The 18200-nt window shown below is 34.9% G+C and overlaps 1 protein-coding gene across 1 annotated transcript in view; it reads left to right on the forward strand.

The window, feature by feature from the left end:
• Positions 1-618: 618 nt before the first annotated feature.
• The window catches only part of TOP2B (DNA topoisomerase II beta), a 52797-nt gene continuing 35215 nt past the window's right edge, over positions 619-18200 (forward strand). Inside the window, 11 exon segments of the mRNA XM_049766083.1 lie at positions 619-709; positions 2338-2405; positions 7096-7171; positions 7174-7236; positions 8141-8238; positions 8937-9149; positions 12993-13019; positions 13021-13114; positions 13117-13172; positions 16367-16462; positions 16553-16693. Of these exon segments, the coding sequence (XP_049622040.1) occupies positions 622-709; positions 2338-2405; positions 7096-7171; positions 7174-7236; positions 8141-8238; positions 8937-9149; positions 12993-13019; positions 13021-13114; positions 13117-13172; positions 16367-16462; positions 16553-16693 (1020 nt within the window). The 5' untranslated portion in view covers positions 619-621.

Here is an 18200-nt window from a genome sequence, read left to right on the forward strand (position 1 = left end):
TATGGGCTTTATTTAAAATTTATTATCTCTGTCCTTTAGGAAAGTAAATACTATTAACTTCGTTTGTTAATGAGGAAAAAGTGGAAAGTTAAATTCATTTAACTAATTATGAGCACAGAGTTACTCTGTGGGTATAACTTTCTGGCAGGGATTCTAGGGGTCATATTATATGGTGATGGGGATCAAACTGTGAGCCAGGTGTAAGGCAAGACACCTATTCGCTGTACTACCACTCCAGTGCCACATTATGTTCAGATTAGTTTACTTTGTACTAGTTATGTTATAGATAAATGGCATGAACTAAAATGTAAAATTAAATATAAGATTTTTCTGTCATGTTTAAATACTATTTGTAAAGATTTTTATATATAGCTAGTCAGTTTTTGTTGCTTTAATTAAAGTTACCTTTATGAAAAAGGAATACAGATGTACAATTCTCATTTTAAAGTAGTATTTATATTACTATAAGCAAAAAAGTTGATTGCACCTGTTCTGACTTTTTTAACTTTGAAGGTCTTAGAAATTACCTATAAATAACAGAATGTAGATTTGTACTCTGTAAAGTTGGTATCAAGGACTTGAGTTAAACTGTAGTTTTAAATTTTTCTTTCAATGCAGGTAATGTGGGTATATGATGATGATGTAGGAATGAATTGCAGAGAGGTTACATTTGTGCCAGGATTATATAAGATCTTTGATGAAATTTTGGGTGAGTACTTGCATAAAATTTTATTTCATTGAGTTTTTTTTGTCACTATGTCCCACCACTGCTTTCTGGCCATGAGTGTTTCTGGTGACAGGTCTGCTGTAAATCTCAAGGATGTTCCCTCGAATGTAATTTCCCTTTTTGATCCTTGCATAAAATTTAGTGCATCTCTTTCAATTGATGTCTATTGTTTTCCTATATGGGTAAAGCCAGGGTTATAGAATAAATGCCAGAGATACTCTGGCTCTATTTAAAAACCATTTTTTGTATGATGATAAAGATGATGAATTCTTTTCATGAATGCACATGTAGTTTACCAGAAAATGGTGACTATGCATTATTCTTCAGAAAATTTTATCACTTTCAGTAATATTTTATATTTATAAGTATCTTTGTTTATTAGTTTGAATATGTTTGTCTATGGTCCTATGGGCTATGATTTCGGGGTTGCTTACTTCATAGTTTTATATGGAGGATGTTAAAAATAGAGGTGATAGGATCTAAGCCTTGTGAATTCAGTGAGTTTGAGGTAAGATCTTTAAAACTGTGTTTTTCATCTGTAAATTGCATATTGATAGTGGATAATCAAATTTGAGCAGTCATTCTAAAAGATCCATCATCTCCAAATCATATTACAATGAAGTATATATTGTCTGTTTCATTCCTTGGGAATGTTTGCACTCTGGAATGTTTCTGTTTAATTAGTTTCTGGGCCACATCTGGAGTGCTCAGAGCTTACTCTGATTCTGCACACAGTAATTATTCCTGCTGGTGCTTAGGGGAACATATGGGACGCCAGGGAATTGAACTTGGGTCAGCTGCGTGCAATGCAAGCACCTGACCCACTGCACTGTCTCTGCACCCTCCTGGGAATGTTCTTAGCCAAGACTCTTGAGACATGCTATGCCTGTACCACCTCATTCATGCAGATACAGATAAACCACCTCTCCTGATATTGTTTGGGAAAAGAATCAGGAGGGTAGAATTTGTTATTAGAGTGTATAACTTCCACTCTTGCTTCCCAGCTATCCAGTTGATTTGACTTTCTAGGTTACATACTTATATCAGGAATATAATCATATGATGATTTAAAGTTAATTTCACTGAGGGCTTTGTTCAGATTTTTATTAAAGCACTGATTAATGTATTTATACACATACTATCAATTGTGTGGGATATAGAATTTTGATTTATAAGGAAGTTAACACTTTACGTTTGAAGCCAAAATATTCATTGGTTTCAGCTGCAGGACTTTACTTAAGAAGGTCAGGGAAAATGTATTTGTTATCAATATTAAAACAATCTTTATAGTGGTTTTGGCCTGGCTTCAGAAAAACTTTTAGACTTGGCAAGAGTTATTAACTGCAAGTATTTACTTTTAGTTATTTATATATCAACCAAGTAAAATAAACTAATAACTAACTAAATAAACTAAATCATTTTTTGTTGTTGTAGAAAGAAAGGCATAACAGTCATTTGGTATGATGAAATTTCAGAATTTATGTGGAAAAAGTTTTGGATCAGAAATAAGTAATTTTGTCATTAGCTGTTATTAAGTAGTGATGCACATGCAGTTGCGACCTTTGTATTTCTGTGGCTGTACTTGCTCATCAAAATATTTAATTTTGTAGTTAATGCAGCTGACAATAAACAGAGGGATAAGAATATGACTTGCATTAAAGTTTCTATTGATCCGTAAGTATGTTTTAAGTTTGATTTTTTTTTTTTTTATTCTAAGACATTTTATTCAGATAGCGCCCAACTCACTAAAACTTCTGAGATGGAGACTGTATGTAGCTAGTACACTTTATTTTTATTTATTTTTGGCCACACCTGGTGACGCTCAGGGGTTACTTCTGGCTATAAACTCAGAAATCGATTCTGGCTTGGGGGACCATATGGGGCACGGGGGAATGGAAACCGTGGTCTGTCCTGGGCTAGTGCAGGCAAGGCAGACACCTTATCACTCCATGCCATCGCTCTGAGCTCCATAATCATTACTCTCTAGTTTCCTATATGCTTGCATTTACTTTTTCCTGTTAGCCAGTATCTGTACTCTTACTGTTTCCTCTATTATTCATGATCTTTTCCCCCAAAGTACTTAATTATTGGAACTCTTGGAGATCGTTATTTCTTCCTTTTTGTTATCGATGCTATTTTAACTGCTAATCTTCGATCATTTGAGATTCAAGGCTAAGAACTATTGATAATACGATTCAATTTACATTATGGGCTTTGCTTTTTATGACTGGCATTTGGAGTTTTCCATTATTTATGACGGAACTTATAAACGATACCGTGTATATATTGACTCTGTGAATCTAATTGAATTTTGATTTGCATTTCCCTAAGAAGTGATGCAACATCTCTATATGTTTTTTGAAGGAGCTTGACTTTATTTTCCTCATTTCTTTGATGTTTTATTTTATTTTACTTTCTTATAAATAAATTTGTAAATTTAGTTACCACAAGATACATGATACAAAGCTTTTCATGATTGTGTTTCAGTCATACAATGTTCCAACATCCATCTCCTCATCATTGGAAATTTCCTGCTATCAGTGTTCTCAGTTTTTCTGTGCCTTCTCCTCTGCAGTCTCTCCTGTCTGCCTCTGTGGCAGATATTTTTCTTCTCTCTCTTTCTCCTTTTCCCCCCTCCCTCTCATTCTCTCTCTCTGTCTCTCTGTCTTTCTCTCTGTCTGTCTCTGTCTCTCTGTCTCTGTCTCTGTCTCTCTCTCTCTTAAGCACTGTGGTTTGCAATATTATTACTGAAAGGGTATCATGCATATCTCTTATTTTCCTTTCAGCACCCATTTCTTGTCCACAATGATTATTCTAACTATCATTGTCATAGTGGTCCCTTCTCTGACTTCCCCGTACTTCCCTGCTATTTGTGGTAAGCTTCCTACCAAGGACTGGTCTTCTTTGCCCTTGTTTCTATTGTCTTTGGCCATTATTATCATTCTGTCCTTTAATATCCCATGAATGATTGCATTCATTCTATATCCCTCTTCTGCTGTTTATTTAACTCAACATAATACTCTCCTTCTCTATCAATTTATAAGTGAATTTCATGAATTCATTTTTTTTGTTTTTTGTTTTGGGCCACACCCATTTGATGCTCAGGGGTTACTCCTGGCTAAACACTCAGAAACTGCCCCTGGCTTGGGGGGACCGAATGGGATGCCGGGGGATCGAACTGCGGTCCTTCCTTGGCTAGCGCTTGCAAGGCAGACACCTTACCTCTAGCACCACCTCACTGGCCCCGAATTAATTTTTTTCTAGCAGCTGCATATATGACAGTTTCTTTATTCACTCATCTGTTCTTGGATATTTGGGGTTGTTTCCAGATTCTGACTATTGTGAATAGTGCTGCACTGAACATAGGGATACAGAGAGCTTTTATGCATTGAGTTTTTGGGCCCTTATAGTATATTCCTATGACTGGTATTGCTGGATCATATGGAAGCTTAATTTCTAGTTTTGAAATTTTGAGGAATATCCATATTGTTTTCCAAAACCATTTTCCAATATGGACCAGTCGACATTCCCATCATCAGTGAATGAGTCTCTTTCTCCCCACGTCTTCTGTTCTTTGTGATGTGTGCCAGTCTCTATGGTGTGAGATGATATCTCGTAGTTTTGTTTTGCATGTCTCTGATAATGATGTGGAATATATTTTCATTTGCTTTTGGCCACCTGTATTCTATGAGTTTCTGTTTATTTCTTTTCCCCATTTTTGGATGGGCTTAGATTAAGCTCTACCAGTGTCTTTTATATCTTAGATATTAATCCCTTATCACATGTGTATTGGGTGAATAGTTTCTCCTATTTGGTGAACTGTCTTTTAGCTTCTTAGTTTGATGTTCCATTTATCTATCTTTGCTTTGGACACTCTTGTGCAGTAATGTTTATCCTTGAAGATACCTTTGATTTTTGTGTCAGATGGAGTGTTGTGTCTGTTTTTCTCTGTGTTTCTTATGATTTCAGGTCTGATATCAAGGTCCTTAATCCATTTTGATTTGACCTTTGTGCACAAAAAAAAAATTGAGAGGTATGAGTTCCCCTTTTGCAAGTAGTTGACCAGTTTTCCCAACACCACTTGTTAGAGAGGCTTTCCTTGCCCCACTTTGTATTTTTCTCCCCTTTATCAAAGATTAATTGGCCATATGCCCAAAGGTCAGTTTCAGGATATTCAGATCTATTCAATTGATCTGAGGGCCTATCTTTATTCCAATACCATACTGTTTTATTGATTAATGCTATATATAGTTTGAAGTTGGAGAAAGTGATGCTTCCCATCTTCTTTTAGTTATTCATGAAGTTTTTTTGGTCCATATAAGTTTGAGAAGCGTTTGATCTATTCCTTTGAAAAATGTCATGGGTATCCTTATAGGGATTGCAGTAAATTTGTATGATGCTTTAGGAAGTATTGCCATTTTAATTATGTCAGTCCTCCCGATCCATGAGCAGGGGATGTGTTTTTATTTCCTTGTGTCATCTTTTATTTCTTTAAGCAGTATTTTATAGTTTTCTTTGTATAGGTTTTTCACCTCTTACACTGATTTTGAGGTACTTGATTTTCAGAGGCACAATTGTGAATGGGATTTAAAATTCTTCTTTTCTTCTTTCATTCTGTCAAATAGAAAAACCTTGTGTGTGTGTGTGTGTGGTGTGTGTGTGTGTGTGTGTGTGTGTGTGTGTATTTTATAGCCTGCCACTTTACTATTCAATTCTATTATTTCCAGAAGGTTTTTTGGAGTTTTTAAGATTTTCTAAATGTAATATCATGCCATCTACAAACAATAAGAGCTGACTTCTGTCTTTCTTATGTGAATGCCCTTGATATATTTTTCTTGCTATGCAAGTACTTCCACTACAATATTGAATAGAAGTGGCAAGAGGAGGCAACCTTGTCATGTGCTAGATGTTAGAGGGAAGGCTTTTAGTTTTTTCCCCATTGCTAATTAATGTTTTCGTGGGCTTGTGGTAAATGGCTTTGATTATATTGTGTAGAGAATTTTAATTTGAGTGTAAAGAAATGTTTTGCTGTTGATTTAGTGAAAGAGATATGTCTAAACTTACTGGTAGTTTTTACAGAAATGTGTTTATTATTTTTTCTTTTTTTCTTTTCCCAACAATTTTTTTTTTTGGTTTAGTTTTGGGCCACACCCGATGATTGCTCAGGGGTTACTCCTGGCTATGTGCTAAGAAATTGCTCCTGGCTTAGGGGACCACTTGGACTCCGGGGGATGGAAACACGGTCCATTCTAGGCTAGTGCAGGCAAGGCAGATGTTTACCATTTGCACCACCGCTCTGCCCCAGAAATGTGTTACTTTTTTACTGAATTTTGTAGTTTCTTTTGAAAGATTTTGATTTTCATTTAGACTTAAATAGCTTTTTGTTTTTTTTTTTATTATAAAAACTACTCCCAAGATTAAAATACATATATATGAGTAAAACTATATCTAATGATATTTACTAGGTCAACAAATGGTAGCCTTTAAGCCAGTATCTTAAGTGTTGGGTATAAAGCTGTATTTCACTGTAAGTCTAATTTTTAATGAGAGAAGTCTCCCTAATATAGATTGCTTATACCAGTAGGAAATTTTTTTCTAAGGTCTACTATAGCTTTTGGAACCTTCCTCTATCACCAGTATATATTAAAATGAATGGATAGTTGATAGAAAAGACTAAGGCCTAAAATAATTAATGTGTACATATTTTGAAATGATTAAAGGAAGCTTATAACAACAATTTCCCCAATTCTAATAGGCCTCTAACTTTTAGGTTGAGAATAGAATATATTTCAGACTCAGGTTTTTGTTGTTGTTGTTGTGGTTGATACTTCTAAAATTCACTTATGACACTGATAGTTACCAGACAAATAACCCATAAATATTTAGGGTTTGAGAATAGAATACATTTTGACATCATATCTTTTTCCATATGTACTTCTACAATGTTCATAGGAATAAAAATATCAATAGATATTTTCAATTGATATCAATAGGTATCAATAGACTCTTCAGAGCTTGTTGGTCCTCAGAATACTGGTATAATGAGCAGGTGAATCATAGATAACTTATATAAAGAGAAAACAAAATCTATAATAATTGGTCATTTTCTGGAGGATAAGAAGAGTAATACTCTTTCTGAAAAACATTGAAATATTGCTTGTAAATCTTATAAGATCCTGTTATGACTCAGAAATATGAACCTACCAAGTATCTTCTTGGAAGGTGGGTTTTCTTAAAATTGGAAATGACTGGTATTTTGCTTATAATCATTCAGGTTTTGCTTTAAAATTTAGTGTTACTTTAATTTTTATGAACATTAATATATCTTTAAATTTTAAGCTCTAAACTTTTTTTTTTTTGCACAAGAGTCTAACATTATAAGCATTTGGAATAATGGGAAAGGCATTCCAGTAGTAGAACACAAAGTGGAGAAAGTGTATGTTCCGGCTTAATTTTTGGACAACTTCTAACATCCAGTAACTATGATGACGATGAGAAAAAAGTAACAGGTAATGTTTACATTGATCAGAATTATGATTGAAAACATTTTCTCTCACTACATAATCTCTCATATTACTACATAAAATAGTAAAAGGGAAGGAATTCTATAGTTTTATTATAATAAAATCTTTTCAGAATTGCAATCTATAAAATAACTGTTATATGTAAGCAGTGTCTTAATCTGTAGACCAACAATTAAAAACTTAATTCTGGGGCTAGAGAGATACAGGGCTTAAGATGTAATTTGTATGTGGCCAACTCTGCTTCTCTCTCCAGCACGACATACGATTCCCTAAGCACTGCCATGAATAACTCCTGAGCACAGAGACAGGAGTATCTCCTGGATAGTGGCAGATGTGGCCTTCCCAAACACTTCCCTCTAGAAAAATAAAAGCTTCACTTTGAGTATGTGACTAGTGAATTGAGCTGTGACTCATGTATGTAAATTTGTTATTGCATAATATCCTGCCCTTAAATCAATCAAATTACTTTATAGCTATTTTAAGAGGTTAAAGATACAGAAAATATAGACTTTAGAATTAAAGTGGTTTGACCTAACTCAAATGAAAGGGATTTATTTACACTACATTGTTCAATAGGTTAATAGTTCTTTTTTTCAGACTTAAGGCATTAATATGGATTAAGAAAATTAAAAATTATGCTAGGTTTAATAATATTTTAAGTTTGATAACTTTGTTGATTATGAACCTACAAGATTCCTATTTTAATCATATGTGCAAAACCTTGATTGTATTTTTCTTTAAATAAAACAAAAACCCTAAGTATACTTTGAAATAATCAGTGACTATTATGATAATTAAGAACTGTTTTATAAACAGACAGGTGTTATGCATCCCCAGATTTTTTAAAAATGATTTTACTTAATTTTTTCATATTTAATTGTACTTACAGGTGGTCGCAATGGTTATGGTGCAAAACTTTGTAATATTTTCAGTACAAAGTTCACAGTAGAAACAGCTTGCAAAGAATACAAACACAGTTTTAAGCAGGTATGGTAGAAATCTATTTTTAAATATTTTAAAAACATTACATTTTTAGAGCATTACATTGGTTTTAGAAGATTTGAAAATGCCCCAGAAATTGTATATTTCCTTAAAATACTTTAACAGACTTTCCATATTAATCTTGTTAAGAATTAGTGAAGTGTTATGAACCTCAGGAACTAAAAATGCATCTAAGTTTAAAATAGTTTTCCAGGAAAAGTATTTTATAAAATTTGTGTAGTCATATTGGAAGAATTTTATTTTATTTTTTAAATTTAAATTTTTGTTTGTTTGTTTGCTTGTTTTTGGGCCACACCCGGTGATGCTCAGGGGTTACTCCTGGCTATGCATTCAGAAATCGCTCAAGGCTTGGGGCCATATGGGATGCCGGGGGATTGAACCTCGGTCTGTCCTAGGCAATTCCCTACCACTGCGCCACTGCTTTGGTCCCATCATATCGGAAGAATTTAAAGATATTTTATGAGCATTACATAAAGTTGTGCAGTTTATTTTGCCTATTTTCATTTGGAGATATTGTAGTAGTATTTATATTTTTTCCAACTCTAAGTCATCAGTTTGAAGGTTTGGTTTGTTATGGGCTCGAGTTGTATGAGTTTTTGGTAAATGAATGTATAATTTGAGCTGTCTTTACTCTAGCATATTAGGGAGCATTATAAAAATTTTGGAATGTTTTTCTTTTAAAGACATGGATGAATAATATGATGAAGACATCTGAAGCTAAGATTAAACATTTTGATGGTGAAGATTATACCTGCATAACGTTTCAGCCAGACTTGTCTAAATTTAAGATGGAAAAACTTGACAAAGATATTGTGGCTCTGATGACCAGAAGAGCTTATGATTTGGCAGGTTCATGCAAAGGAGTGAAGGTCATGTTTAATGGAAAAAAATTGCCTGTAAGTGTCTTTCAAAATATTTAATCCATTCTTATTTTGAAGATAGCCTGTTTATTACTGTTTATTCATCGATTGCCCACACTGGGGTGAAGGTAATTTACAGCAGAGTCCTCAGGATCACCTCAGCTTTTTTTAAAGGCAGTGGAATTTGAACTTGTGGCCTTTATACTTGTATATAGCAATATATACTTTTATATAGCAATCTGATCCATACACCCATATTTTAGGCCATATTTGTGTTTTATTTTATTTTACTTTATTTTCTATTCTATTTTTGGAGCTCCCCAAAGCAATGTTTAGGGCATCAAGGGGCACATTCTTGATAATACTTGGCTAATTAGACAGGATGATAAAATATTTACTCCCAAGGTACAAAACTAATAGTATAGTAAGTATGGCATTAACCTTGCTTGTGACTGACCCATCCCTGGCACTGTGTATGGTCCCCTAGGATATATATGTATATATATATGGTCCTCTGGTAGGAGTTATCCCTAATCACAGAGCCAGAAGAAAGCCCTAAGTACCACTTTATGTGGTCCCAAAACAACAAAAACAAATACAATACTTGGGCTCTGTAATATGTGAGTCTTGGTCCCGGCCTTGTAGCGGGTCACCAGGTCTGTACCAGGTGTTGGGGATCTGGGACACATGGTACTAGAGATTGAACTTGAGGCTTTACATATGCAGGGCATTTCTAATTTTTGAGTTCTCTCTCATGGCCCCTTACCTTGTATTTTAGATCTCACTCAATCTTATTTTTTGTTTTTGTTCCAACCCAGTGGGCTCAGGTCTTTCTTTCAGCTATGACTTCTGGCAGTGCTTGGGGACCATTTTACTTACTGGTGATCAAATTTGGGTAGGCCAACTTGTAAAGCAAATATACAGTTCACTGTACTATATCTCCAGCTCCTAAAATATCTTTATTAACTGGTATGTTTAGATGATTTACATTTCAACTGAAATTGATATATTTGGATTCAAATTAGCCATCATGCTTTCTATTTATAGTCATTGGATTTGTTCTCTGGTTCACATTTTTCTCTCTATGGTTTTGATTGAACATTTTTAATAGTTCAACTTATCTCTTCAGCATATGTTTTCCTGAACCCTTTCAAAAACCCTTTCAGTGTTTTTCCTAAGTTTATAACATATATTTGTAAATGGTTTGGGTTTTCTTTCTTTCTTTCTTTCTTTCTTTCTTTCTTTCTTTCTTTCTTTCTTTTCTTTCTTTCTTTCTTTCTTTCTTTCTTTTTTTTTTTTTTTTTTCTTTCTTTCTTTCTTTCTTTCTTTCTTTCTTTCTTTCTTTCTTTCTTCCTTCCTTCCTCTTCCTTCCTTCCTTCCTTCCTTCCTTCCTTCCTTCCTTCCTTCTTCCTTCCATCCTTCCATTTCTTTCTTCCTTTCCTTCCTTCCTTCTTCCTTCCTCCTTCCTTCCTTTCTCTCCTTCCTTTTCCTTCCTTCCTTCCCTTCCTTCCTTCCCCTTTCCTTTCCTTTTCCTTTCTTTCCTTTCCTTTCCTTTCCTTTCTTTCCTTTCTTTCTTTCTTTCTTTCCTTCCCCTTCCTCCCTCCCTCCCTCTCTTCTTCCTTTTTCTTTATTTTTTTTCTGGTTTTGGATCTTACCTGGAAATGCTCAGGGTCTACTCATAGCTCTTTACTGAGGGCTCACTTCTCGGGAGATTTGAGGAAACCAAATAGGGTGCTGGTGATCAAGCCCAGTAGACCACATGCAATCAAGTGTCCTACTCACTGTAGGCTCCAGCCCCTGGTTTGGATTTTCTTTCAAATAACTTGTCATGTGTAGTAGAAGAATTTTATAATAATATATCCTTATAATATATTTAATAATGTGCTACAAACACCAGGAAAAATGAAGTAGAAAAAATACACAAAAATGTCATCAGATTTTCTGCACTAGTGATGTTATTGTTAATGCTGTAAATTGTCAGTTATCTTTTAGAGCAATTAAAATATAATAAAGTGTCATATTGCATTTATTGATTTAATTTCCAAGCTCTTAGCTTCTTGATGTAGATCTAAGTTTCTGTTTTAATTTTATTTAATCTGACTGTAGGTCTTTAACAGTTCTTATTTAGTATATATCTACTAGCAGCAAATGTTTACAATTTATGTTTCTCTGAGAGAATTTTTTTTTCACTTTCAAAGGATTTGAATTATAAGTTGATAGTTTTTTTTTTTTTGAGCGGGTCGTTTGGGCTACCTCTGATGGTTCTCAGGGATTACTCTTGACTCTCACTCAGGAATTACTCCTGTTGGTTCTTGGGGACCATATGGGATGCCCGAGAATTGAATATGGGTTGGCCTCATGCAAGGCAAATACCCTACCTGCTGTACTATCGGTCTGGCCCTTATAGGTTGGTAGGTTTTAGTTGCATATTTTAAAGAGGTGATTTCATTGTCTTCTTGATTATATAGTTTATGATGTAATTCATAATTTTCTTATTTTGTGATAAAGTATTTCTTCTTCCTTTGGCTGCTTTGAAGATAAATTTTTTTTCCTTTTATTTCTACTGTTGTAATTGTGAGTTGACTTTGCACATTTGTGTGGGTATCCTCTTCATTTGGGTTGTCATTCTAGTTGATATTTTGGTTTTACTTTCTGGGGGTTCTGCAGTGTTCACATGCATACTCAATGGAAGACACCTCCTGGTTGTATATCCTGGTGTATATCTTTCATTGTACTGTGTGCTGTTGATTGTATACACTTTGTTGTGGCATTAGGCCTACCAGGACTACAGGGGCTCTGAGACCACACTATGTGTATGTGGGTGGCACTGAGGAGAAAATATTTGGCCTCATGATTCCAAAGTAGATGTTTTTAGCTCTTGAGCCATTCTTTGGGTCTGTTGAAGGTTTTTAATATTTGGGGTTTTATTTTGGTTTGTTTGTTTTTTGGACCACACCTAGAAATGATCAGGATTTACACCTGGTTATGCATTGAGATTATTCCTTAGGGTTTGAGGGGGTCTCATGCAAGGCAATTATTTAAGTGCTTTATCAGGTACTATTACCCTGCCCCTCTTTTATTGAGTAAGGTATGCTTAGTTGTGAGCTTTTTTGTTTTGTTTTTGTTTGATTTTGTGTGTATGTATGTGTTTATTATCAATTATATATGGGAAATAAGTTCCTTTTCAAAAGTGTATTTTTGTGCTATTATAGATTGAACTCAGGGCCTTCACACATACAAGACATAAACTCTCTGCTGAGCCTTATCCCATGCTCCAATAAATTCTTTTTCTGGGATGGGGTAGGCCACACTTGGTGGTGTTCAGGTCTTAGTTTTGATTATGCTCATGGGGCCATACTGTTTTGAAAATCAAATCAGGATTGGCTGTGTGCAAGGCAAACATCCTAACCCTTTTACTATTCACACTTTTCTCAATAAATCCCTCTTTAGAGGGAAGAAATCAAGGAGCAAAATATATGATTTCATTCATCTGGTATGTAGAGAAATAAAACACAGACAAGGCAATATTTAATGATGACAAGCTCTTGGCCTATATTACAACATTGAGATTACCAAGTTGGGTGGAGGTGAAGGGACAGTTTGGGAGAGAAAAGTTGAACTAGAAATACAATTAGAGAACATTGGTGGAAGATAATGGGCACTTTGGTAGTGAGGTGTAATAACTGTACATCAAAACCATAAACATTAACACTATTATAGACCATATTATCTAAGCTATAAATTAATGAGAAGAACAGTAAAAATAAGTTTGCCTAATAAAATCTATTGTGAATGAAGAAAAACGAAATAATTATGACATTTACACACTTGCCGCCAATATAAAATTAATTGTGTATTATTTTGCTTTTAAATTAATAGGTAAATGGATTTCGAAGTTATGTTGATACTTTATGTGAAAGATAAGTTGGATGAAACTGGAGTAGCCCTGAAAGTTATTCATGAGCTTGCAAATGAAAGATGGGATGTCTGTCTCACACTGAGTGAAAAGGATTCCAGCAAATCAGCTTTGTAAATAGTATTGCAACAACAAAGGTAAGTATATTGTTTTCTTGTTTCCAAGTCAGAAGAACATTATCATTAAAAGGACGTAGACCAACCTAATGCCAACAAAATGTGAAATAAAAGTTGACTAATAAAAATTGAAATCTTACTATTCCTTTTTTTTTGTTTATGTTTTTGTTTTTGGGCCATACTCAGCAGTGTTCAGGTCTTACTCTTGCCTCTACACTCAGTTAGAACTTCTTATGGGGCTTAGAGGATCATATCGATAATGGGGATTGAACCTGAGTTAGCCACATCCTACATAAGCTCCCTATCCACTGTACTATCACTCTAGCCCCTAAAAATCTTCTTTATAAAATGACTTAAAATTTATGTAAAAATCCACTAGGGTGTCAGTATATGATTAATATTTATATTTTAATAATTTTATATTTTATGGAATTTAAAATGAAATTATTTTGTTTTTTGAATTTAGGATATAGAGAAAACTGGGAAATGACTTTGTTAAATTAGAGTGAAATTGAGGAACATTTTATCTGCTATTCTGTGTTTGTTATTTTGGGCCACACTCAGCAGCACTCGGGTTACTCCTGGCTCTGCCACAGAAATTGCTCCTGGCAGGCACTGGATGCCGGGATTTGAACCACTGTTCACCCTGGGTCAGTCACATGCAAGGCAAACGCCCTACCACTGTGCTATCTCTCCAACCCCCTGCTATTCTATGTTTTTTGTTTGTTTCTTTCTTTATTTTTGTTTTTGGGCAACACCCAGTGACGCTCAGGGCCTATTCCTGGCTCTGCACTCAGAAATAGTTCATGGCTTGGGAGACCAATATGGGATACTGGGTGGGGGGGGGGAGGGGGGAATCGAACTGCGGTCTGTCCTAGGTAGTGAGTGCGTGCAAGGCAAATCTTCCTGCTTGCGCCACTTGCGCCACCCCTTTTCTGCTATTCTAAAGAGCTTGAATCCTCCCTACAGGCTTATGGGAAATTTAAAAATCAAATAAAATGTTCATATAAGCAGTTATCCATTGACCATAATAAAATTTTAGTTAAATATAACTTATATAATAGAAAAAACATATAACAATTATTATCATTGCATTGCTTTTGTTAATGTGTTAATTTGGCCTTGAGCATTGCCAGCTGTGGGCTTAAAATCTCCAAACGAAAAGCAAACTAAACTGTGTGTGAAAAGTTATGGGGTGAGAACGAAGAATGGTGACTGGCATTGATTGGCAATCACTGAATTTATACACAAATGGAATTTTCAATTTCTTGTTCTTAGGTGTCTTACCCATGACAATATTTTTTCTCATTTCTATGCCTTATTATTTTTAAAATGATTTTTTTGGGTTAAATTTATGTTTTGTTTTTTTTTGTTTTTTTTGGCCACACCAGTTTGATGCTCAGGGGTTATCCTGGCTAAGCGCTCAGAAATTGCCCTGGCTTGGGGGGACCATATGGGATGCCAGGGGATCGAACCGCGGTCCTTTCTTGGCTAGCACTTGCAAGGCAGATGCCTTACCTCTAGCGCCACCTCGCCGGCCCCTCTGTTTTATTTTTTACTTAGATATTTATGAAATTTCAAATCAGTCATAATTGGGTTTCAGGAATACAGTGTTTTGGCACCGATCTTTACCCAGTATCACTTGGCTCCATCATTGTCCCCTCACACCTACTTACCACCATTGGCCATGTTTCTATGCAAGGTGCTTTTTAAAAAATAAAATAAAATAAATGAGATTTTGCACTGTGATTTATAGTACCATTATTTATAGGGTTTCATACATAACAGCTTTACGCCTTTCAGCACTACCATCTCCTCCTCCCAGCTAAACACTTCTCTCCACCTAGATATTTTCACTCCCTGTCCTATCTCTCCCCCAGTGCCTTCAAGTGGCATGTTTCCTCCTGGAAAACCAGTTCTCACATTCTTTGGTTCTATTTTCTTTGGGTAGTCATTATTCCACTGTTTGTTTCTTTAAATCCCACATATTGGAGAGATCACTTTGTGTTGGTCTCTTTTCCTCTGACTAACTTCACTCAGTATGTTATTCTCCTGGTCCCTCGATGTAGCAACAAATTTCATTACTTTTATCCTTTTTATGGCTAGTATAGTAATATTCCATATATATAATATTTCCATTGTGTAGTTACCTATATTTACCATATATTTTTGTTTTATGGGCCACAAACTGGTGTTGCTTAGGGGTTATCCTTGCTCTGTGCTCAGAAATCTTCTCCTGGCAGGTTTGAGGGACTATATTGGATGCCAGGAATCTAGTCCGGGTCTGTCCCAGCTCAGCTGCATGCAAGGCAAATGCCCTACCGTTATACTATCACTTCAGCCCCTTCCCCTCCAGTTTTTTATACAGTTATTTATCCTTGTACACTTGGATTGTTTCTAGATTTTGGCTATAGTGAATAGTGCTGCAAGGAACATAGGGGTGCAAATGTTTTTACCTCATTTTGTTTTTGGACTCTTGGGGTCTATTTCAAGAATGAGAATTGATGAGTCAAATGGAAGCTCAATTCATAGACTTTTCTTTTTTTTTTTAGGAATTTTGTATTATTTCCCAGAAAGGTTAGACCACTAAAAATTCTTACTGGTGGTGAATGAAATTCCCTTTCTCCCCACATCTACACCAGCACTGTTTGTTGTTCGTGTTTTTGTTGATGTGTGCTAGTCTTGCGGTGTGAGATGACATCTCATTATTGGTTTGATTTGCATCTTCCTGATGATTTGTGATGCAGAGCATATTTTTCATATTCTATGCCTCTTTTATTCAGTTGTTCTTACTTTTGTCTTTTTGTGTGTACAGTTTTTTTTATCTTACCTGGTTGTACTCAGTGCTTACTTCTAGCTTTGCACTCAGGGATTTTCTTCTAGAGGGCTTGCAAGAACATGTGGTGGTACCTGGGATCGAATATGGGTCAACTGTGTGCAAGGCAAGCACTTTACTCCTTGTACTCTCTGCAGTTCCTGTTGTTTTTGCTTTAAGGTTGGCTACTTAACTCTGTGCTCAAAAAAAGTCTTGTTTTTTATAACTCAGCTCTGCAATTCTGACCTAATATTTCTCTGTAAAATAGGGTTGAAAAATATTGAATTGACTAGGTTCTTGTGAAGATCAATCTTCATGGCGTGGGAAATAAAACATACTTTTTGCTACCCTGACTATAAAAAATTTTTGATTTTGCATGTTTTCTTTTTTTCTTTAGGTGTGGGACGCCATTGTGGATTATGTAGTAGATCAGGTTGTTGGAAAACTGATTGAAGTAGTCAAGAAAAAGAACAAAGCTGGTGTGTCAGTGAAACCATTTCAAGTAAGTGATGTATTCTTCATGTATTCTGTTGACTTACTAAGTTATAGCATTTTCTGATGATGACCCTTTTAAAACTCTCTTTTTCAACAGGTGAAAAACCAACATATGGGTTTTTTATTAATTTGCTTATTGAAAATCCAAACTTTTGATTCTCAGACCAAGGAAAACATGACTCTGCAGCCCAAAAGTTTTGGGTCCAAATGCCAACTATCAGAAAAATTTTTTAAAGCAGTGAAGTAAAATTTGTTTTTGTCCAGAGTATTTTAATTAAGAGTTATTCATGTAGTTTTCTTATTTTATTTATGATCAATTTCTTGCATATTAACTAAATATAAGGAATACTTACCCTACAGAGTAATATGCTTATTTCTGAAGATTCTAGTGATAGACTTTATTGATTCATAAAACAAATATTTTGTCAAGGATTAAAATAGAGATTCATATAACAATTTTTGTTTTTAGCTTTTACTGACCAATATAATGCCAAGTTTTCCTTTTAACAAACTGCAGTTCCTTAAGGACTTGTGATTTCATCTTTTTAACTTAATTCAACTTTATCTACTAATTTTTACTTCATTATAGTTATTTTTCCCTTAATTTTTGATGTGTTTTGGGTTTTGAGCCACACCTGATAGTGCTCAGGGGGCTACTCCAGTCTGCGTGGGAAGCCATGTAGTTCAAGGTATTGAAATCCGTTTCTCACAGAGCATAGTACTTTTTGTTTTTGTTTTTGGTTTTTGTTTTTGGGCCACACCCGGCGGATGCTCAGGGGTTACTCCTGGCTGTCCTGCTCAGAAATAGCACCTGGCAGGCACGGGGGGACCCATATGGGACACGGGAATTCAAACACAACCACCTTTGGTCCTGGATCGGCTGCTTGCAAGGCAAACGCCGCTGTGCTATCTCTCCAGGCCATAAGCATAGCTACTTAATCAGCTTATTTAGCTATCTCTTTGGCCCAACTTTTACAATTTATGTTAATATGTATAACATCATCTTTTTCAAATTCTAAATGTACTTATTTAGACTGCTGTAGTCCCTTTCAAATAAGGTGAAAGTATAAGTAAACAATAAATCTTAGATTCGAACTGAACTGCACAGCTACTGATAGCTTCGTGTAATGTGTTGTACATAGCAACCACTTTTTACATCAGTATTCCAACAATTAACATATTAAAAGGCATACATGAAGTGCCTTTAACTATAGGTGGCACTAGGAAAGAATGTAAAGATGAATACATTGCGATCCTTTCTGTTGAAGTTGAGAGTTTGGTTGAGATGTTCACTGTGATTGACTTAGAGATAATGTATTTATCAAATTCTTATTTTGGAATTTCAAAGATAGGTTCTGGAAAGAGTATAGGAGGTAAGGCTCTTCTTTGTATATGAGTGACCTGGTTCAATTTCTAAGCACTGCATCTGATTCCTCCAAACCTGACAGTAGAAATACTAAGGTACTTTCCATTGTGGCCAAAGACCCCTTTCCCCTTATAAAAATTTTGGATTTTTTTTAGGTTGTAGTTTAGTTAAAGCTGATAGAAATAGTACTTTTAATCTTATCGTAATAAATAATGATGCAATTGCCAGTCCTTATAATAGTTTTCATGATTAAAAGATTTAATTTTAGATTTTTTTTTATTTTAGTAGATTAAGTTTAGATATGGGCATACGGTTCACAGTTTATTTTATATCTCAGTAATTCTTGGAAAATATTTTATATACCTAAAATGAAACCACT

The sequence above is a fragment of the Suncus etruscus genome, chromosome 20 (genome assembly GCF_024139225.1).
Source record: "Suncus etruscus isolate mSunEtr1 chromosome 20, mSunEtr1.pri.cur, whole genome shotgun sequence".
Lineage (NCBI taxonomy): Eukaryota > Metazoa > Chordata > Mammalia > Eulipotyphla > Soricidae > Suncus > Suncus etruscus.